Source organism: Lindgomyces ingoldianus (assembly GCF_010093535.1).
Source record: "Lindgomyces ingoldianus strain ATCC 200398 unplaced genomic scaffold BDR25scaffold_29, whole genome shotgun sequence".
In the NCBI taxonomy this organism is placed as follows: Eukaryota; Fungi; Ascomycota; class Dothideomycetes; order Pleosporales; family Lindgomycetaceae; genus Lindgomyces; species Lindgomyces ingoldianus.
In genome coordinates, this window is record NW_022985190.1 from 716,630 (window position 1) to 734,133 (window position 17,504).

The following is a 17,504-nucleotide window of genomic DNA, read 5'->3' on the forward strand; positions in this document are numbered from 1 at the left end:
ATATATAATTTTAGCATTCGACGAGAACAAGAACGGATCTGGTTTCTTAAGAGCAAAGGCTTGGTATTAATCACTTGTATTGGTCCAAGCAATCAGTCACGTGGCATGCTATCTCCAATTCTCCGAGTTTCGGCGAAACTAATCTTCCGCATATCGAAGCTTTAATCCGAGAATCTAGTATCTTCTTTCTTCAACCGCAGTGCCCACGCCATTGAACCAACATGATCTGTCAAAACTGCATCCGAGCAGCCGCCCGAACTCATCGAATCTCAGGAACCGTCCAATTTCCACGCTTCCTAACTACAACTACAACTCTCCAAAGCGTAACCCCAATCTCGACCACCACGAAGCAAGGTTCTCCTGCATCCTCCCACACCCCACTGTCCGCAACCTCAACCCCCGTACTGCCCTTCAACGCGTCTCTAACGCCGGCCCCGAAAAAAGCTGGGCTCGAACATGGACATGGACACTCGAAGGGTCATCATACAGTCATGTCATCCATACCCGCCGGCACACCGCTCAAAGGGCTCAACTTCCTGAAAAACAAGACTGATCCAGTGGCTATGGAGGACGCGGAGTACCCGAGTTGGCTGTGGGATATTTTGAAGGAAAGGGAGAAGCAGGCTGAGACCGGGGGGGCAGGGGATTTGTTCTGTATGTCTATTCCACGTCTACCTGCCCTCTTACATTAACAGGCAGTCGTTTGGTCTAGCAACAACCACCCCAGACTGCTGAATCTGACCATCTATCTATATGATCCAGTATGTACAGGACATTTAACTAACCACCCCTCCTTCTAGCGAAATCAAAAAAGCAGCGCCGCCTAGCCGCAAAACGGCTGCGCAAAGAACAACTCGCAAACCCCGATCTCCTCGTTCCCAAAATCCCCATCTACGAACAAACAGTTGATTTACCGTCTGGAGACGGCACATTGCAGGGCGCCGTCCAAGCCGCGAAAGCGAGAGAGGAATTAACAAAGGCGATGCGAGTGAAGCGGAGAGGTGCGATTAAAGAGTCAAATTTCTTGAAAGCTATGAGATAATGCATGGGACTTGGGAACGAGGATACATTATGTCTAATGATGATATTTTGTACATATAGAGTGTATGATATCAGTGTATTAAGAGCAGACTTGCAACGGCACAGTCTACACAAGTGATTACTCACAGTATACTGTGCGGGTGTATGAATATCCAAGAGACAAAGGATGATTTTTTCGGATTGATATCAATATCCCTTGGGCACGAGACCCAACCCAAGGCCCACTCCTCCATATCTATACCAACCTACCCATGCTTATACAAGTCCGCGCTTCGCCACGACCAAAGTGAAACGGACCACAACACACCTCTATGTATCCCGCGTTCGCCCCCAGCCCTCATCTTCAACAGCACCTCAAACCCACAAACAACCTCTCCCTACCTCTCTATCTATTAACAAAACCCCATGCCAAAATACCTAGAGAAACTACTCTGCCAGCACCGACCGAAGCATACTCAAGAACGTCGGATGCAATTTCGTCAGCTCTTCAATATCCGGTTTCTTCGGCTCACCCGCCGTTCTCCTCAATTTCTCTTGTGCTCTCGCTCTGCGCTTCCGTTCGGCCTGTATCGGATCCGCGATGTCGTCGTCGTCGAACTCACTATCGCTTTCGTCATAGCTGCCGTCGTCGTCAAGCTCGAGGTCTTGGAGGTCGAGCTATCATGACAGTTAGTATCTTATCTCACCTCTACAAGTTGATGGATGGGGATAGAGGCAGAAGAAACTTACTTCATTGAGCCCGAAGTCAGACGTCTTGAAACCGCCCATACCTCCTAGCATGTCTGCGTGGTCGTCCCCACCTCCACTGGCCATCTTCTGCCGGGTTTTGTCTTGGTGCCACTTCTTCCGCGCCGTCTGCCATCGGATAAGAGAGTTGATTTCTCTGATGGCCTTCTTCTTGTCTATCACGCCGGAGTCCATGCCACCTTGGAATAATGCATTCATGTCCAGCTTTCCTCCGCCACGTGGTCCATGACGCAGGAACTCGAGAATACCCTCTAACCAGCCCATGAGCTGGTCAAATAACCCATTGTCATGTATATGTACCTCGTGCACGAACTTGTAGAAGTTGTCTTCGTGGCGGGCGCATAGGTCAATGAATGCTTGAACCGTCTGGTTCGGATCCGCGGAGACATCTTGCCGTTGGCAGGCTTCGACAACCCGGATGGTGTCATCCACAAACAAGGCGAAATCGGTAATACTGTTATAGACGTTTGCGGACTTGTAGACTCGAACAAGGGGCTCGTAGAAGATAGTAAATAGATCCCGGAAAAGTTGTAGAGTCGTCGGCTAATTAACATGTCAGTTTCTCACTATCAAAATTCTAGTGCTAGCATACTTCTTCAATGATCTGGAGCATCATAACTTTATCGCGCTGCCGTAGGCAGAGCTTGAGATATTGTTTCAGATGAGCAAAGAGCTCCGCGCCCTGTCGTAGTTCTTCGTCGACCATCTGAACCGAACCATTAGTGCTAATGCTGTAGCTGCTATAACTGCTGGATTTTCTGCTCAAGTGACCGCCCCTGACATTTTCGACGGCGTTATTCCAGGCAACGAAAGCGTTGAACACTTTCTCCACTTGTGCGGGGGTGAGTTCGGGCTCGAAGTACTCCGATCGAAGGATGGTAACAACGACGTCGACGCTCTCTTCCGCCGCCTCCATCCGTACCATTTCCTTGATATCCTCGTCTGAATCGACAAAGGCTTTGATCTTTGCGCATAGGACGTCGTCTTTTATCTTTGTCGAAGCTAGAGTGTCGATCGACTTCTGCACTTGCCGTACCCCATCGTTGATTGCCATGCCAAACATGCGTTGTAGCAAGGATCGAGCGCCGAATGGTTGTGCGAGAAAAAGATCCAAGACTCCGCTCATGACGGCTGCCGGGTTGGCTATCCTAATGACGTTCTTCAGGACGGTGTAGGGGACGAGAGAGTGGATGCGCTTGGCTTGAGCGAACAGTTCTGGTGAATTATCCTCTGCAAGGAAGAGGTGGTAGATAGTAGCCGCGACTTCAATCCTCAACCATTCAGCAAACTTCTGGTATTCAGGTTTAAGCTCTGCGATCGTGTTCTTGACCCTGATCTCCTGGAAAAGGTGAGATAAGCCATTGGCTTCGACAATCTCGCGTCTAAACCTCTCCATATGAATGTCGAGTTCCGCCGCTCGTTGTCTTGCAATCTCGTAGAACTGCTTCTGTTCTTCGACGCGCTTCTCATCCATCTCTTTCCGCCTCTCGATATCCTCCATTTCTTCTTCATTTAGTTCGATAGGGTTACCAGTGAGGAATTCCACCATTGCGCTTGATTGTGCAATGACCTCGTTTTGGAGAAATGTCCGGAGGAAAGCCCGTAGGGAAACCCGCTGTTCTTCTCGATAGAGCACTCGGGGTTCCCTGTAGGCTATATTATCATTAGATGCTCGAGGAGAGCGGCCCCTGGCCAGCGAGGTCGCGGAGCTGTTCTGTTTGTGGTTACTGAAGATATAGCTTCGGAGCCCGCCCGCCCCGCCATTCTCGTACGGATCCGGTGCAGGCTCTTGGGTTGACACCGATGAGATGGAGATATCATCATCGTCCGCAGTTGGCAAGGGCTGTAGAAGGGAGTCCTTCTTGTTCTTTCGCGGAAGTGGGGGTAGAACTTTACCAGGAAGCTCTAGTCGGATACGCTTATGGAGGTGAACGAAATCTGCATAACGGCGACCCACATAAAAGTCTTCCTTCTCGGATTGTTTCACCCGGATTAGATATTCCTGTCAGCAGATTCGTTAGATTAACGAAACGAAGTTCGTCGAGAAAACAAGCTGAACAGGAGAGGGACTCACGGCGTGGGTGTGATATCGAACATGCTTCTTAACGGACATGGTCCGCACACCGGCAACATTGACATCCCACCCGTTAATAGAATGGCCGCTCGGAGCGTTAATCGCAAGCCCATTCTCGTTCGCACCTCGCTCGACTATTTCCATTTCCGAGAAGCGTATCCTCTCTTCATATCCTGAGGCAGTGGGTATGCCTGAAACCATCATAAGCTCCACCAATTTCTCCGCTTTCAGTGCGAGCTTCTTCCTCTTAGTTTCTTCTAGGCGGTCTTCCGAGGACGAAACATGTTTGTTTGCAAACGATTCCAGGAACTAGATTCAAATCCCCGGGATTAGTATATTGCAACTTGCATAATGATGTCGGAGCCAGCATACAGTCTGTAGTTTATCTTGCCAGAACTCCTTCTCCTTGGCCTTGTCTAAGAATGGGAAATTGCGGACATTATGTACGAATATGTAGCGAAGAATGGGAAGCTCCGAGTCCTCTGGGGCGACCTCGCCGGCATCTGAGCGGAAGGGTGCACCGAAGCGCTGGAGGGCTGTGGGGGAAGAGAGCTCGGCAATTTCGAATTTGGTCTGCTGGGAAACAAGCTCGCGTTTAAGGTCTGTATTGGGTGTTAGTATCCCTTTGATGAAGCAGAGCTGTGCCACATACAATGCTCCTGCTTGCCAGTCAAAATAGAGCCTTCTGGAGGGACCGATGTGGTGGACAGCTTTGAGAAGTTGGAGTCTGCGGCGCGCGCTGGACGGGGCCTCTCAGTTTGCGCTTCCTTAAACTGGCCAAAATTCTCCACTGAAGGTTGAGTGTCCATAGTCGTGGGCTCTGCAGATCCATTGAGCTTGAGGGTTGGTGGCTCGCTGCTGGCCATGATGAGTGGAGGGGGATTAGGAAGAGTGCGGAGGGTGAGACCGGGCTAGCTGTGGGATTTATAAACGGGCTGTCACCGACGCCTTGTGAAGAATGGATATCAACGCGTGGCAATGACGACGGCGAGGGAAGGCTCCTGGCTAGCGCTGAGGCTCTATGATTGCATGTCGCTGTGTAGCGATGGTGTTGAGGACAAGACTAGCTTGGCCCTGAGAGAGTCAGGCGGATGAGTGGTCAGCCGGGAGTCGTGCTGGGGGATTTCTGCTGCACAAAAGAAGGCAGAGGGCAGATGTGCCTGTCTGTCAGCAGAACGACAGCTGCCCACATGCAGATGCAGATGCAGGCTAACGGCCAAGCCTCATTCATCACTGGAACAGGCGCAGTGCACAGCGAAGCGCTTGAAACCACGCACAGAAGAAGTTACTTGCAAAGGGTAAACCAGCACACGTAAACCCCGATTCAATTCACATCTTGTAAGAGCGGCATCTATGGCAGTGCTTCAAGTCAAGATTGTGCAGAGCTGATCCCCCGCTCTTTGCTTGGCTCTCGGAACGACCCCTCGTTCGCATCACGTCTCATCGCGTAGCTTGTTCAAACGTCCCCGACACTGTGCCAGCAGTCTGCACCCTATTCCACGCCGTCACGTTCACCACCTGAATTCGCGTTTCTTTCTCGGGGTTACATTCGATTTGCATCTATCTGAACTACGTACCTACAAAGTGAAGTTAGAAACCCGCAACCTTGAAGGAAATACCCAGAAAGGGAAGGATGAGAGATCCTCAGCCTTCCAAGCGCCATGTAAACTCATGCATGCGCCGACATAAACGCCAAGGACACCTGGCTGACAGTCCGAAGGCCGAATAATTAGGGGCCGAGGAGCAATAAGCAAGCCAGCTCCTCAGGAACGCCAGCCCTACGGTGAGTGGTCGAGTATCGCACATGGAAAAGAAACCACCTGCATTTGAGACGAACCAACGCCGGCACCTGCAGCATTCACAGCCACAATATCTCCCAGCGTCTAGTAATTCAGCTCCGTGTTGCCACCACTGACGGCATCAAGGTCTTCGTAACTCCGGATGGAACGACCCTGGGTCGACTGAATGTTTCCTGGTCCACCCTCGCCGTATCGGGGGCCTCCACCACCTCGCCCACCACGTGGGGGAGGCGTCAAGCGCCCGTTGCCGCCGTTGGGTCTACCACTTCGTCCATCCCGCTGTTGTCGGTCATACGGTCCACTTCGGTTGTTGAAGCGGTGGCCACCACGGCGTGTTGGTCCAGATTGATGTCGGTCATCGTCACCAAATCCTGGACCCCAGTTGCCAGCACCACCTAGCCCTGCCGGATTGAATAGTGCCTGTAGATTGAATCCATTCTGTACACTATTTCCAGCAAGACCGAACGGCATGTTCGCAAGATTGAACCCTCGAGGAGTACCAGCTGCGACATGGTTGCCCATTGGGAAGTGGCCGTTGCTATTGGCGTCGCTACGAGAGGGAGCGATGTGCGCAGGGTCGAGGACGTAAGTATTCACAAGATTGATCTGCAAAGGCTTTAGTAAGAAAAACGAAACGCTCAAACAGCGAGGACTCACATCGTGCTTCAGCTTCTCGAACCACTCAGTATGTCGCTTCTCGACATGCTTGCGCCAGAAGTGCTGACCCTTGAATAGCTTCGTACATTCAGGAACCTTGCAGCGCCACTTTGATTCGTCCTCTTGCTTAACGAACCTGCTTAGTTCGTCTTCAATGGCTTCCTCCAATGGCTTCCCACCAAGTTTCTTGAGATCGACGCTCTCCGGTTCAAGAAGCTGCAGGAGCTTATCTTCGTAGGTCTTCACCCAGTTGAATGCCCTCTGGAGTTGCTGTTGAGTCTTACCGCTAAGCTTGGGTCCCTTCTTCTCCTCAACTATGCCATCCTCCATCTCTGCATCTCCAGATGATTCCTGCTTTTTATAAGGGAACTGTTGTCCGGTTGCCGTAGCCCTGGCAGTCGCCTTTGCGGCAGTGGTGAGGCTGGATCGTGGTCGGCGCAGATGGCCGCCGGCGCACTTCCGGATCAATTCGTGCACGGAATCGCTCTCGAATACGCAGAAGAAGCAGAAGTTGTAGACCCGTCTAAGATACTCGATCAGCAAGTCAAGCTTCTTCTTCTTAGCGAGCAGTTCTTCGTCATCAACTTCATCATCGTAGAGACCCTCTTCTTCATCTTCCATTGCCTCATCTTCACCTTCTTCCAATTCTTCTGGCTCCTTCTCCTTCTTTACGGTTGTTGGGGCATTGGCAGGTGGTTGAAGCCATCCCTTAGATCGGAGATCGTCGACCCGCTGAGTAATCTTCCCAACGCCATCGTGAGCTTGATCATCATCTAGACCCTCATTGGCCTCAAGGTCCATCTTTCCGACAAGACGCTCGGCTAATTGCAAGTCACGCTCAATCCTCTCGGGCGCAGAGAAAAGGTCCCAGAGTGCCTTTTTCCGTGGTGCAGCAGGTGGCTCATGAACTCCAACGTGGCATGTAAAGTTACCACGCGCATCATCAATAACAGTCTTGCCATTCAGAGCTTCAAGTGCCTTCTGAGCGGTTCCTAACAGAGTGCCAGGCGCATCGGTTTCCAGCCTCAATTCTACCTCCTCACCCTCTTCCTCACGCCCGTCACCGCGATCATCTGTAAGCATTGGCTGATCGTCACTAGGGTGGAGAATGACCCATCCAATGCGATGGCATTTCTTGAGCGGGTTTGGGTCGCTGAGACTGAGCCATTTGAACCCGCCAGGACCTTCTCCAAGGTGCTCTTTGCAGAAATCTTCGACCTTCTCTCGATTAACAGTGGGAGCGATTGTCTTGATTAGGAGGGTGGGCTGGAGGGCAGCTTCGTCTCGAAGCTCGCCGCCTTTGCAGGGCAGTAAGTCACCAACGCCAAGAACTTCATTTGCTGCGGTTGCTTCTCCCTCTTCCTTCTCAACAATACCGCCAGCACCGTTGGATTCGTTCTTGTAAATGCCTTCAAGGGTGAATTCATCGAAAACACCTTCGTCCAATTGACGTTCCCAATCCTGGTAAATGCCGTGGCGGTATTCTCGGAGCTTCTGGCGTAGTATGCCTAGATACTCAGGATTGTATCGCTCCTTGAACCATTCCTCGTCCTTGTGTTTCTCGACGAATGTCTTGGCCATCTGGACCTGGAGTTTCTCTTTGTAGGCGTCATAGGCGGCCTGGATCTGTTCGCGTTCTTTGCCACGCTCTTCTCTAGCCTCACGCTCACCCTTAAGTACGGGCTTCCGACCACCATTTTTAGCGCGCTCTCGCTCCTCCTTCATGATCTGCTCTACACGCCACCACTCGGCGAAGTAATTGAATCCTACTTGATATTCGAGAGACATGGGATTTTGAAGTGGATTGACCGTAAAGGTTGGAGTGAAGGTCTCTTGACCGGGAACATATCTGTCGATGCCAGGCTGGACTGGTAAGGGTGACGATCGACGGCGAGTGCCATCTCGGCCTCGATGCTCATAGTCGCGGGTGCGATCAGGCTGGTATCTATCGATGTTCTGCGGCGACCGGGAACGTCCACGGCTTTGCCTGTTTCGGCCGGCTGGACCTGGAAAAAGTTAGCCCTTGTAGAACGATTACACCAATGGCAAACCATCATCATCTATAAATTAAAAAGGGGACAGAAAATGCCAAATGCAGATTCTTTCACTTACCAGGAGATCGTCGCCTGTAGGAATCCACCGGAGGCCTAGAGTCTTCCCGAGGACTGCTACAAGGGTCAGCATTACGAGCCAACCAAAATAGTGCAAACATACGGATAAGAATCCATTATTAAAGGTACACTGATCTGTGAAGTTTGACAGTAGAGGAAGGGTCAAGGCCGTCGATTTGCGAATTATCTGGTATTCGACAAAGGTCAAGAGGAGATCGGAGGAGATGATGGGCTGATCATCACAGAGTGGAGCTCAGGACGAAGCGTGCTTGTGTGCGCTAGCTCGCCAGGCGGTTGGGAGGGATAGAATTCGATGGACAATCGTGCCGAGAAGCTGTTTGCCAACATGGCGTCGCGTTAGAAGTGAACAATAAATGCATGGAACAAGAGACGACGATGCGCAAGAAACAAGGTGTTGGAGGAAGAATCTGAACAAGAGGATGAAGGCGCACGATGCGACTGACGCAACCAGAGCAGCCCGTAAGAAAGGGAGTGAAGTGAGGTGGCTAGAAGAGGAGAGCGGCAACCGTAAGGACCGCGGACAAAGGCAAAGGAAGCTATGCAAATAGCTTGAGATGAGGGCAGGGTGCGATCAAAAGGGAATAGGACTGGACAAGAAGCGTGCGCACTCACGATGTGCTGAAGCGGTTCCTGGTGTCGAAAGAATACCAGGTGTTGTCGAGGTCAGGAAGGCCCCGAGCAGAGGAGGCTCTTTGAGGAGTTGCCGTTTCACCTAAACCTTTTGAGGTTAGCGGGATGTCCAGAATCCTTGGTCCCGACTCATGCCCCTTCCACAGTGGTGTGAATGGTGTCAGCGTTATCAACGGCCTTGAAAAGAAATGGTAGCATTGATTGGTGATATACTTTGCGTGCAGGACACGCCAACGCTGACTAATTGGTATTTTCTCAATCATACATGCTAGTATTAAATTGGCAAAGCAAATCTAGCCCTTGGAATGGATGCTAGACCTCGATAATGCCATCTCTCCACTCGAAATAAAAGGCACGCATCGCACCTAGACAGAAACCAAGTGGTCTCTTCATCAAATCTATTATTGACAGCTAACGATCACGCATAATTGAACGTTCTTCCTCGACGGGCTTCAATACGATGACAACCTACATTGCCTCCCTCACCCTGCCGAGTTTTGTCTTTGAGCAACCAGCTGTCTCAGTCCTCCTGCCCGTGCTGTGCGGTGCCGGAATCGGTTATTCAACCAGTCGTATGTCTTAAACTTATTTCAATTGAAATGATGCAATTGGCATATGCTAACCTCTCCCTCAGCGGACCGCACGCAACGGACATATCGTGCTCTGAAACAGCCTCCGCTGCAACCTCCTGCATGGGTTTTTGGACCTGTATGGACTGCTCTGTATGCTACGATGGGGTACACGGCCTACCGCGCCTGGACTACGGGGACTACTTCATTTGATCCGGAGACTGTCAATCTTGCCAAGGTGAGTTCCAATTGCCTCTCCCCAAAAGCAAGCATGGCTGTTGATCGAATACATTGCAAGGCGATTCTATTGCATTCTTGGCTAACTGAAACATAGCAAGGTGCAACACTCTACAGCATCCAACTCGGCCTAAATCTTATCTGGATGCCTTTGTTTTTTGGTATTGGTCGGCCCATTGAAGCTGTTGCGGATATCGTCGCCCTCACTGGAATCACAGGGTACCTTGCATACACTTGGGGCCAAGTTGACCCAGTCTGCGGATGGCTTCTCGCTCCATATCTTTCGTGGCTCGGCTTTGCCACATACTTGAGCGTAAGTCTCAGTGAATAGCCGCACAGCCTGTGACTGAACAGTATTACAGGCTAGCTGCGGGTATCTCAATAATTGGGATTTTAGTACTATCATCAAGAGGGATTAATGAAATGGCCCAAACTGCTTTCGGTGGCGGGTCTGCAAAGAGAGATCATTTTTCAATGTATCCTAGACTGCTATTATGCTCTCATTTCGATCTAGGATAAGGCATCGGTCATGAAGATTCATTTGCGATGGGAAAAAATAAGCCTTGACGTCGGGAGTAACTATATGAGGGCATTGGCTTTCTTCCCTATTTTCAATTAAACGCCTTGGCTTTGAAGCCCTCTAAAACACAGGCTACACCGGTTCTACTGCATAGTTGCTCATAGTTCATCAAACGTGCGCAGCCCAGGGTCCGCTTCCGGGACTAAGATAGTCTTGGACAATGATGCGCTTGACTGGCATTTACTTCCAGTCGGCGAGGAGTTGATGAGCGCTTCTTTGGCAGACTCAGGGATTGGAGCATCAATGTGGTTGCTTCTCGACCCAAAATCTAGCGCTTTCTTAGAATCTATTGCGGAATGAACCGGTTTCAGTTGTTGGACGAGCATTGCAATAACAACGAGACCAATGAGGGTACCAAAAATGCCCCACAGGATACGAAGACGCCCTAGAGAGAATTTTAGAAGATGTGGTTCCAAATGTGCCCGGCAAACGTACTGGTGGTCCTAGCTTCCCATTTTGCCTCCAGCTTAGCCCTGGCGTCAACGCGACTCCGTGCTTCTACAAGCCTCTCATGAAGAGCAGACGCCTTGCCTTTGCCCGCCCTGATGCGTTCTTCCAAAGCCTCCACATGGCCCTGCTGGGTCCCAAAGTTATTAAAGCCATCGAACTGGACTTTGACTTCCTCTGTAAGCTCCTTTGTGTCCGCTTGGAAGTTCTCGTGAAGCTCCTTGGTCAGACCCGAAAGCTCCTGGAGGCTGCCTATCGTTTGCCTCAAGATAGCGACTTTCTCTAAAACCGAATAATATGTATCGTCAAGCTGGCGAGATGCCTTCAAAGACTGGTCGGACAATGTCTGGAGGGAGGAACTAAGTTCGCTGAAGTCCGTCAGTAGCATTATTCAACTTATAGAATATTTATAGCCCACTTTTCTCGAGCCTTGACTCTCGCACGCTCTCTAGCGACATCCTCCGGTGGAACTGGCTTCAGAGGATGGGGACGGGGTTTCGCATCAGCTCTCAGTACGCTCACCCGCCTACTCTCCGGGACGCTTTGGGCGAGCGAATGATGTGAAGTCCGACTAGCCTGCTTTAAGAGATCGCCAAAACTTGTTGGTGGATGTAACTGTATCGCAGACTGCACTGTGTCCTTCCCATGGCGCGAATGATGGTGGTGGTGTCTATGCGGATGATGATGCAGCCCATGCAGGTGCGATCTCTTGGAAGTCGAAGAGCTCTGCGGGTGGATGCTCATGCGCGGCGGTGGATTCGGCGGTTGAAAAATGTTCGGTTGTAAATGCTGTGCCCCGTTGGGACGATCGTGGGCGTTAAACGCTTCCATATCATGTTGAAGGTGCGCGAGATATTTACTAAGTGCAGCACAGTGAGTGTTCTCTGCGGCTCGACTTGCGTCACCAAGTCGCGCTAACCCTGAAACGGTACAACAATCACCAATTCACGTGGGCAAGACTGCGAGTTCTCCGCGCTGTATTCAGCACATCCTAGCAATGGTGATTCGAAAATGTTCAGTTATTTGTTTTCTTCAACTGGTGGGCTAGTCTCCCGAAACTCATCTCTGGCCTGTATGAAGCTCCCTTCATCCCAAGTTGCCCCATCCTCTCTCGACAACCGAGTATTCGAAAGTGTGTGTATGTCAGTTTGATGGACACTAGAAAGTCTCCGGTATTGCAATGATTACAGCGCTAAGCTGCCGTGACAGAGCATCCAAGCAGCGATGTGCCTCTCAGCAGGCGCATGTTTGGCCTCCCTCGTGGGTCGAGGTCACCAGGCGAACGTATATGTCTTTCCTGAGACCTAAAGTGGTCTGCGCCTGACATCGGGAGTTTTGCTTCACGATTTGAGCATCTTGTTTCGTTTCTCTCGTCTCTTTAGACGATCGACTCGCTTCTTATGCATCTTCTCCTCCATCTTTTGGTACCTCTCTCTCTCCCCCTTGGCGGCTCTCTTCGTCCTTATAACTTCAATCCGTCGCTATTGCTGGGTCAGAAACAGTATTTCATTATCTATCCCGTCGGGCACATACTTGTCGCGCCGCCTCCTTCTCCTCCTTCATATCCTTTTCCTTTGCCTTAGTAGCAGCATGAGCTTTTCTTTCCTCCGTACGTTTCGCGTAAGATGTCTGGTTGGCTCGTGGCCGGAATGCAGTCTTCGTCTGATGCCATTGTTTGCCTAAACCCAGCTGTGGTCAGTGCTGTGAAAGACCAGAAATTAACCCAGGGCCAACCACCGTTCGTGCGAAGTCCTTTCACACCAGACGTCTGCGCGACTGGTGCCAACATAGCTTGGGCTTCTTTGGACATTATGGGGAGCTTTCGAGCTGGCCCCAATTACGCGCAGAAAGGACCAGGTTCAGACGGTGAAGGGGTGAAGGGAAGTTTTGAGCAATGTAAGATAAAATTTCCCGCCGAGAATTAGCCGGGTCCCGCCGAAGGGCATTCCGCACATGGAAGTTCCGTAAGTAGGGTGGGGCAGGTCAAACTATCAGCAGAGTGAATAAAGACTTATCGTCTGAATCTGCTGGATGCTGGGTAAAAAAGGAAGGTCAATGATCTCCATTCTTCACTTTTCTTCCAGACTTCTGTTCACCTTCTCCGCGTCCATTTTGCCATCATATTCCGGCGCTGAACTCTACCTGCATTATCCATTCGACCCACGCTTTACTAGTATCTGAAAAGATCAACACGTGGACTGGGAGGTTCCGCATAGCCTAAACAAGATTGGTTCGTTTTGGGAAGCACACCTGCGCCGATTTCGTCGTTCTGCGTCTAACACCACGCCTTCCGAGCCACCGCCGATGAATATATAACAAGCCGGTTTCCTTGTCCCACCTCGGTCCGCCGAACGAAATCGTTTGTCTAAATTGCACATGATAAACATCCACACGTCAACCCGCATCGTCCTCCTCACCTCTTCACCGCGTCCTGAGTGTCCTTCTTTTTAAGTTCACGATGAGTCCCTCATGATCTCTTGCGACGTCCTCCTCACAAACGGACCTGACTTAGGGGCTTATGGAAGTTACACAGAGTTCAGTACCAGTGGTAGAGAGTGGAGGTAAGCTTACCCACCAAGGTCTCGCGGGGGAAGCTCCCCCGAAAGACGTCGTCCATGGGCAAGGCGAGGAAGCCATAAAAGATATTACATGCGGATCGATCGCCGGTATTGTCGGCAAGTACGTCGAGTATCCTTTCGACACGGTCAAGGTGCGCCTTCAGTCACAACCGGATCATCTACCCTTACAATTTACCGGACCGCTGGACTGCTTCAAGAAGTCGCTGAAGCAAGATGGATTTATTGGGATATACAGGGGTATAAGCGCACCGCTGGTCGGCGCCGCGGTGGAGACAAGCTGTCTGTTCTTTAGCGTGAGTCTAGTGGAACAGACTACAGGGGATTCAAGCGATCGGCTCACGCATTTGACAGTACCGCATAGCGCAGGATGCCATGAAGGCAACCATTTATCCAGAGATGAAGCATGACCCTGAGCAGGAGTTACCGTACTCAACACTGCTCTGGTGTGGCGCCGCGTCGGGTGCATTCACGTCACTCTTCCTCACACCAATCGAATTGGTTAAGTGTAAAATGCAGGTCCTTCCTGCCGCAAACATCGCAAGGCCTGGGATTCTCAACATCATTGGGTCCATTTACCGCCACCAAGGATTGATGGGATATTGGCACGGTCAATTGGGCACCCTCATCCGTGAAACCGGGGGATCTGCAGCCTGGTTTGGCGGCTTTGAGGGCATGAAGCTCTTGTTCAAGAAATTTAGCCATCCTGCACCGGGTCATGAAGGCGATGACCTCCCCGTATACCAGAGAATGGCGGCCGGAGCCGTCGCAGGCATGTCATACAACTTCCTGTTCTACCCAGCAGACACGATTAAGTCCAGGATGCAGACAGAGGACGTCAAACAAATCACCGGAGGCAAGTCGACCTTCGGCGCTGTTGGCAGGGTGTTATGGAAGCAACATGGCCTGAAAGGACTCTATCGCGGATGTGGTATTACCGTGGCAAGGTCCGCGCCCAGCTCAGCATTTATTTTCACTGTGTATGAGGAATTGAGGAAGAGGTGGCCTGAGCGATCCATCCATAGAGCGAATTAATTGGCATTTTCATGGCGTTGAAATCCAGGAGTCGGCATTTACGGAGGGGCACCAGGCACCCGAATAGAGCGCACATGGGGAGCAAACCAAGGATTAGAGTAGCGGCGCTGGACGGACTGCATTGTTAGTGATACCAAAAGCTAGGCCAATACTAGATCCATAACCTGATATTTGAATTTATTGATATAACCATCTGAATTGAAAATACGTATAGACCCTTTGCACGAGCAACCCCTATGAGCGAAGGGCACATGTAAAATCGCGGCCACAAGATCTAATCTTCACATGTCAAGCACCCCTGTCATGTGGCTGGACGGACACAGAGTGTGGGGAAATGGGCTGCCGGTGTTGTGACGCGAGCCGAGGAAGATGCCATTCATCACTCACGACAACGGCGCATGCAAGTTCGCCGAGCCGGAAACACCACAAGCCTCTCACAACCCGTTCTCAATGGTCCTGTGCACACAGACCCCGTGCTGTTTTCTCCTTCTCTTAATAACATCAACACTGTTGAATCGTACCCTCGCCAGCTAGAAGCAATCGCTAAGTCAGCAGACCGAGGTTGGAAGCTCCGAGTCCGAAGCTCGACATAGTATCTCAATGGACCGGCTACAGGCGCTCGAGGTACGGTATCACCAGACAGGGCTTTCGAAAAACTTCCGGGCTAATCTTTTGTATAGTCTGCACTCGAGAAAATAGTCCTGAACCCACAGTACCATGACATTCTCACGCTCGTGAAAGGCATCCGCAATGGCATTGTCTATGGGACCAAAGTGCGGTTTCCGCACGCTTTGGTGTCTGATCTCTATCTTCCATCATTTTGTACCTCATACTGACATTGTCACTTTATAGAATGATATTTCTCTTCCGCCACGGCTCGTACGTCCCCCAATGTCTCCCCATCCTCCCTTCCCTCCAGCTCCCACTAACTCTCCACTCCCCTCCTCCCAGATTACGCTCCAAATGCTGGCTCGTCTTCAAAGCCACCCGCCAACATGCCCGCAACCTCGGCCTCTTTGCTCTTGCATACAAATCTACCATGCTTCTCCTCCGGTACACCTCCCCAACCGGTAAAGAACGCCATTACGACGCATTCCTCGCGGGCCTTTTCGGCGGCTACATGGTCTTCGGCCGCGACATCCACAACTCAGTTTCCCAACAAATCGTCATATATGTGTTCGCTCGAGTATGTCTAGCGATAGCGAAGCTAGCTGTGCAACCGCGAGGCGTGGGGAAGATCGAAGGCGGCGGAGGAGGCATGGGTCTAATATCCAACGAGCAGCTCAGGAGAGAAATCACACGGAATGCGTGGCCTGCTTTTGCGAGTGTGAGTTGGGCTATGGTCATGTATGTCTTCAGATGGCATCCAGAGACTGTGCAGCCCAGTTTGAGGAGTAGTATGCAGTATATGTGGGTCCTCCAGGGTTATTGCCTTGCGCTAGGCTTTTACTGACTATACTCAGATATGTACAATCGGATCATTGGGATTCGCTAAGGAATTTCGTCTGGCATAACAAATGAACCCGACACAAGGGAAGGAGATGCTGTCTGGGGAGCTAGTTTGTAAGCGACTCACGTTTGCTTCATGTGTATGATTCACTATCCTGTATGATTTAAACACAGTGGTAACTGCATGAGAGAGACACAGTTTGGAGGGGCGTTTTGCGTGTGTGATCCTCATTGCACTTAGAAGACATGCGAGAAATAGAAATAGAAGATGTAGAATTACAGCTCTGTTGTACTGCGCTAGGGTCTACCCCGCATGGCTTAATTGCTGCAGAGAACGTTACATCTGCATGACTATCCTGTGCAAACGTCATGAAGTTTGCCTACACTATCCCAATTGAGTCGGCGAGGACCATAATCCAATCTAGGAAACCCTAGTCTTGAGGTTGGGTGTAGGATTCAGCGACTGATGCTATTCGTCTAACCGCGTATCTGGAGCCCCCGGAGATGCTTCATTCTCTGCCTCAGCTTGCGTCTCGCAGGACCAACAATGCCCAAGAAACCGCACGCCCGTATGCAATTGATTGGCAGTTGAAATATACTTTAGGCAGACTAGTGTCGAGTGATCCGATGCTGTGCCCTTGAGCAACCCAAAGAGTGTCGTTTACCACTGTCCTCCAGAAAGCAGATGACAGCCAGCGCAGTTTTTCTCAGACCGGTCTGTAGTCGGGTCAAAAATACTGCTGCACTCACAACGCAAAAGGAACCCAACCTAGAAATACCGGCAACAAGCGAAAACGGGCGCACGTGCTGAAATGCACGTGTTCGATTGATGCAGGATCGACTGGGATGGTAAAATAGGGCCACGAATGAGGGAGAGAGATAGCCGCGAGCCGGGCGCGGAGGAGAAACAAAAGAGGTGGAGGAACAGGATGGGAGATCGGGGAACGCCTATGAAGATACCGAACGGCGTAATGTGCGGAGAATGGAGCGGTGAACTAAATAGGAATAGTGCTCAGAAGCAAAAGTTCGGGTTTCTGCTCGGCAGAACTCGTAGCTGGTACCACGTCAGTCAGGTTGTGGGCTACATGTCATAACTTGAGGTAGTTCGAATTGTCGATGGAGGGTTCAGGAAGCGCGGTTATGTTCGGCCGTGTCAGCCTGACCGGAGAGTAGAGGTGTGTGACTCGGATACTGATGGATACTTGGGCTGCCATACAAGTACTACTGATGAATTGTGAACTGTAAACAACGTAGGGAACACGGGGATGGCTACCGTTGGTGTTGGTGGTGTGGAACTGGGCACGAGGGTCGTTCTCCGCTGCCTTATGGAGGTTATGGGAATTGCAAATCAACATCCACTTCCATACAATTGGGTACGCACCTTGGCCAAAGGGACGACGTGTCATCAGTCTTGTAAATCACAGGACCGCTGTGTCCTGCGAAACATGCTCGTCTCGGCTTGCCCGGGCTTGATCTTCCTTGCGTCAAGAATGCATAAATGTCATCGATTCTCGTTCCCAAGCCCTTCTGT

General features: G+C 50.9%; 8 protein-coding genes across 8 annotated transcripts; 4 read left to right on the plus strand and 4 right to left on the minus strand.

The window, feature by feature from the left end:
* The first annotated feature begins 205 nt into the window (after nt 1-205).
* BDR25DRAFT_292068 (uncharacterized protein) lies at nt 206-1,179 on the plus strand. Its single transcript, XM_033688632.1, has 2 exons — nt 206-654; nt 801-1,179. Exons 1-2 carry the CDS (start codon nt 222-224, stop codon nt 1,040-1,042), a joined length of 675 nt encoding a protein of 224 aa, XP_033544415.1. The 5' UTR covers nt 206-221; the 3' UTR covers nt 1,043-1,179.
* Nucleotides 1,180-5,005, minus strand: BDR25DRAFT_267094 (uncharacterized protein). Its single transcript, XM_033687032.1, has 6 exons — nt 4,515-5,005; nt 4,235-4,464; nt 3,863-4,171; nt 2,381-3,790; nt 1,771-2,331; nt 1,180-1,698 (listed from the first exon to the last, which is right to left on the minus strand). The coding sequence occupies exons 1-6, from the start codon at nt 4,726-4,728 to the stop codon at nt 1,468-1,470; spliced, it is 2,955 nt and encodes a 984-aa protein (XP_033544416.1). The 5' UTR covers nt 4,729-5,005; the 3' UTR covers nt 1,180-1,467.
* A 643-nt stretch (nt 5,006-5,648) lies between these two features.
* Nucleotides 5,649-8,626, minus strand: BDR25DRAFT_63892 (uncharacterized protein). Its single transcript, XM_033698860.1, has 4 exons — nt 8,533-8,626; nt 8,431-8,486; nt 6,319-8,324; nt 5,649-6,267 (listed from the first exon to the last, which is right to left on the minus strand). Exons 1-4 carry the CDS (start codon nt 8,544-8,546, stop codon nt 5,746-5,748), a joined length of 2,598 nt encoding a protein of 865 aa, XP_033544417.1. The 5' UTR covers nt 8,547-8,626; the 3' UTR covers nt 5,649-5,745.
* Nucleotides 8,627-9,281: 655 nt separating this feature from the next.
* On the plus strand, nt 9,282-10,507 carry BDR25DRAFT_305591 (TspO/MBR-related protein). Its single transcript, XM_033690436.1, has 4 exons — nt 9,282-9,652; nt 9,715-9,887; nt 9,984-10,199; nt 10,249-10,507. The coding sequence occupies exons 1-4, from the start codon at nt 9,541-9,543 to the stop codon at nt 10,303-10,305; spliced, it is 558 nt and encodes a 185-aa protein (XP_033544418.1). The 5' UTR covers nt 9,282-9,540; the 3' UTR covers nt 10,306-10,507.
* On the minus strand, nt 10,095-11,734 carry BDR25DRAFT_292080 (uncharacterized protein). The gene is made up of 3 exons (XM_033688633.1): nt 11,332-11,734; nt 10,902-11,281; nt 10,095-10,851 (listed from the first exon to the last, which is right to left on the minus strand). The coding sequence occupies exons 1-3, from the start codon at nt 11,655-11,657 to the stop codon at nt 10,565-10,567; spliced, it is 993 nt and encodes a 330-aa protein (XP_033544419.1). The 5' UTR covers nt 11,658-11,734; the 3' UTR covers nt 10,095-10,564.
* Nucleotides 11,735-11,919: 185 nt separating this feature from the next.
* On the minus strand, nt 11,920-12,775 carry BDR25DRAFT_305593 (rRNA-processing protein CGR1). Its single transcript, XM_033690437.1, has 3 exons — nt 12,651-12,775; nt 12,447-12,592; nt 11,920-12,394 (listed from the first exon to the last, which is right to left on the minus strand). Exons 1-3 carry the CDS (start codon nt 12,721-12,723, stop codon nt 12,254-12,256), a joined length of 360 nt encoding a protein of 119 aa, XP_033544420.1. The 5' UTR covers nt 12,724-12,775; the 3' UTR covers nt 11,920-12,253.
* A 191-nt stretch (nt 12,776-12,966) lies between these two features.
* On the plus strand, nt 12,967-14,654 carry BDR25DRAFT_305594 (mitochondrial carrier). Its single transcript, XM_033690438.1, has 2 exons — nt 12,967-13,785; nt 13,844-14,654. The coding sequence occupies exons 1-2, from the start codon at nt 13,432-13,434 to the stop codon at nt 14,522-14,524; spliced, it is 1,035 nt and encodes a 344-aa protein (XP_033544421.1). The 5' UTR covers nt 12,967-13,431; the 3' UTR covers nt 14,525-14,654.
* A 263-nt stretch (nt 14,655-14,917) lies between these two features.
* BDR25DRAFT_344930 (peroxisomal membrane protein 4) lies at nt 14,918-16,226 on the plus strand. The gene is made up of 5 exons (XM_033693995.1): nt 14,918-15,148; nt 15,205-15,320; nt 15,377-15,403; nt 15,476-15,934; nt 15,988-16,226. Exons 1-5 carry the CDS (start codon nt 15,125-15,127, stop codon nt 16,043-16,045), a joined length of 684 nt encoding a protein of 227 aa, XP_033544422.1. The 5' UTR covers nt 14,918-15,124; the 3' UTR covers nt 16,046-16,226.
* The last annotated feature ends 1,278 nt before the right edge of the window (nt 16,227-17,504 follow it).

What these genes read in the sequence shown, in the direction of transcription:
- BDR25DRAFT_292068 (XM_033688632.1), top strand. Translation starts at nt 222, where the DNA reads ATGATCTGTCAAAACTGCATCCGAGCAGCCGCCCGAACTCATCGAATC. An exon ending in GGGGGCAGGGGATTTGTTCT is followed by an intron (nt 655 to 800) that starts GTATGTCTATTC and finishes CCCTCCTTCTAG; the next exon opens with CGAAATCAAAAAAGCAGCGC.
- BDR25DRAFT_267094 (XM_033687032.1), bottom strand. Translation starts at nt 4,728, where the DNA reads ATGGCCAGCAGCGAGCCACCAACCCTCAAGCTCAATGGATCTGCAGAG. An exon ending in GACTGGCAAGCAGGAGCATT is followed by an intron (nt 4,465 to 4,514) that starts GTATGTGGCACA and finishes CACCCAATACAG; the next exon opens with ACCTTAAACGCGAGCTTGTT. An exon ending in CTGACTTCGGGCTCAATGAA is followed by an intron (nt 1,699 to 1,770) that starts GTAAGTTTCTTC and finishes CTGTCATGATAG; the next exon opens with CTCGACCTCCAAGACCTCGA.
- BDR25DRAFT_63892 (XM_033698860.1), bottom strand. An exon ending in CTACAGGCGACGATCTCCTG is followed by an intron (nt 8,325 to 8,430) that starts GTAAGTGAAAGA and finishes AACTTTTTCCAG; the next exon opens with GTCCAGCCGGCCGAAACAGG. An exon ending in TCGAGAAGCTGAAGCACGAT is followed by an intron (nt 6,268 to 6,318) that starts GTGAGTCCTCGC and finishes AAGCCTTTGCAG; the next exon opens with ATCAATCTTGTGAATACTTA.
- BDR25DRAFT_305591 (XM_033690436.1), top strand. Translation starts at nt 9,541, where the DNA reads ATGACAACCTACATTGCCTCCCTCACCCTGCCGAGTTTTGTCTTTGAG. An exon ending in AGACTGTCAATCTTGCCAAG is followed by an intron (nt 9,888 to 9,983) that starts GTGAGTTCCAAT and finishes ACTGAAACATAG; the next exon opens with CAAGGTGCAACACTCTACAG. An exon ending in GCTTTGCCACATACTTGAGC is followed by an intron (nt 10,200 to 10,248) that starts GTAAGTCTCAGT and finishes ACAGTATTACAG; the next exon opens with GCTAGCTGCGGGTATCTCAA.
- BDR25DRAFT_292080 (XM_033688633.1), bottom strand. Translation starts at nt 11,657, where the DNA reads ATGAGCATCCACCCGCAGAGCTCTTCGACTTCCAAGAGATCGCACCTG. An exon ending in AGAGTCAAGGCTCGAGAAAA is followed by an intron (nt 11,282 to 11,331) that starts GTGGGCTATAAA and finishes GACGGACTTCAG; the next exon opens with CGAACTTAGTTCCTCCCTCC. An exon ending in ATGGGAAGCTAGGACCACCA is followed by an intron (nt 10,852 to 10,901) that starts GTACGTTTGCCG and finishes AATTCTCTCTAG; the next exon opens with GGCGTCTTCGTATCCTGTGG.
- BDR25DRAFT_305593 (XM_033690437.1), bottom strand. Translation starts at nt 12,723, where the DNA reads ATGTCCAAAGAAGCCCAAGCTATGTTGGCACCAGTCGCGCAGACGTCT. An exon ending in GAAAGGACTTCGCACGAACG is followed by an intron (nt 12,593 to 12,650) that starts GTGGTTGGCCCT and finishes AGCTGGGTTTAG; the next exon opens with GCAAACAATGGCATCAGACG. An exon ending in AGAAGGAGGCGGCGCGACAA is followed by an intron (nt 12,395 to 12,446) that starts GTATGTGCCCGA and finishes ACCCAGCAATAG; the next exon opens with CGACGGATTGAAGTTATAAG.
- BDR25DRAFT_305594 (XM_033690438.1), top strand. Translation starts at nt 13,432, where the DNA reads ATGGAAGTTACACAGAGTTCAGTACCAGTGGTAGAGAGTGGAGGTAAG. An exon ending in CAAGCTGTCTGTTCTTTAGC is followed by an intron (nt 13,786 to 13,843) that starts GTGAGTCTAGTG and finishes CGCATTTGACAG; the next exon opens with TACCGCATAGCGCAGGATGC.
- BDR25DRAFT_344930 (XM_033693995.1), top strand. Translation starts at nt 15,125, where the DNA reads ATGGACCGGCTACAGGCGCTCGAG. An exon ending in CGGTTTCCGCACGCTTTGGT is followed by an intron (nt 15,321 to 15,376) that starts GTCTGATCTCTA and finishes GTCACTTTATAG; the next exon opens with AATGATATTTCTCTTCCGCC. An exon ending in TTTCTCTTCCGCCACGGCTC is followed by an intron (nt 15,404 to 15,475) that starts GTACGTCCCCCA and finishes CCCTCCTCCCAG; the next exon opens with ATTACGCTCCAAATGCTGGC.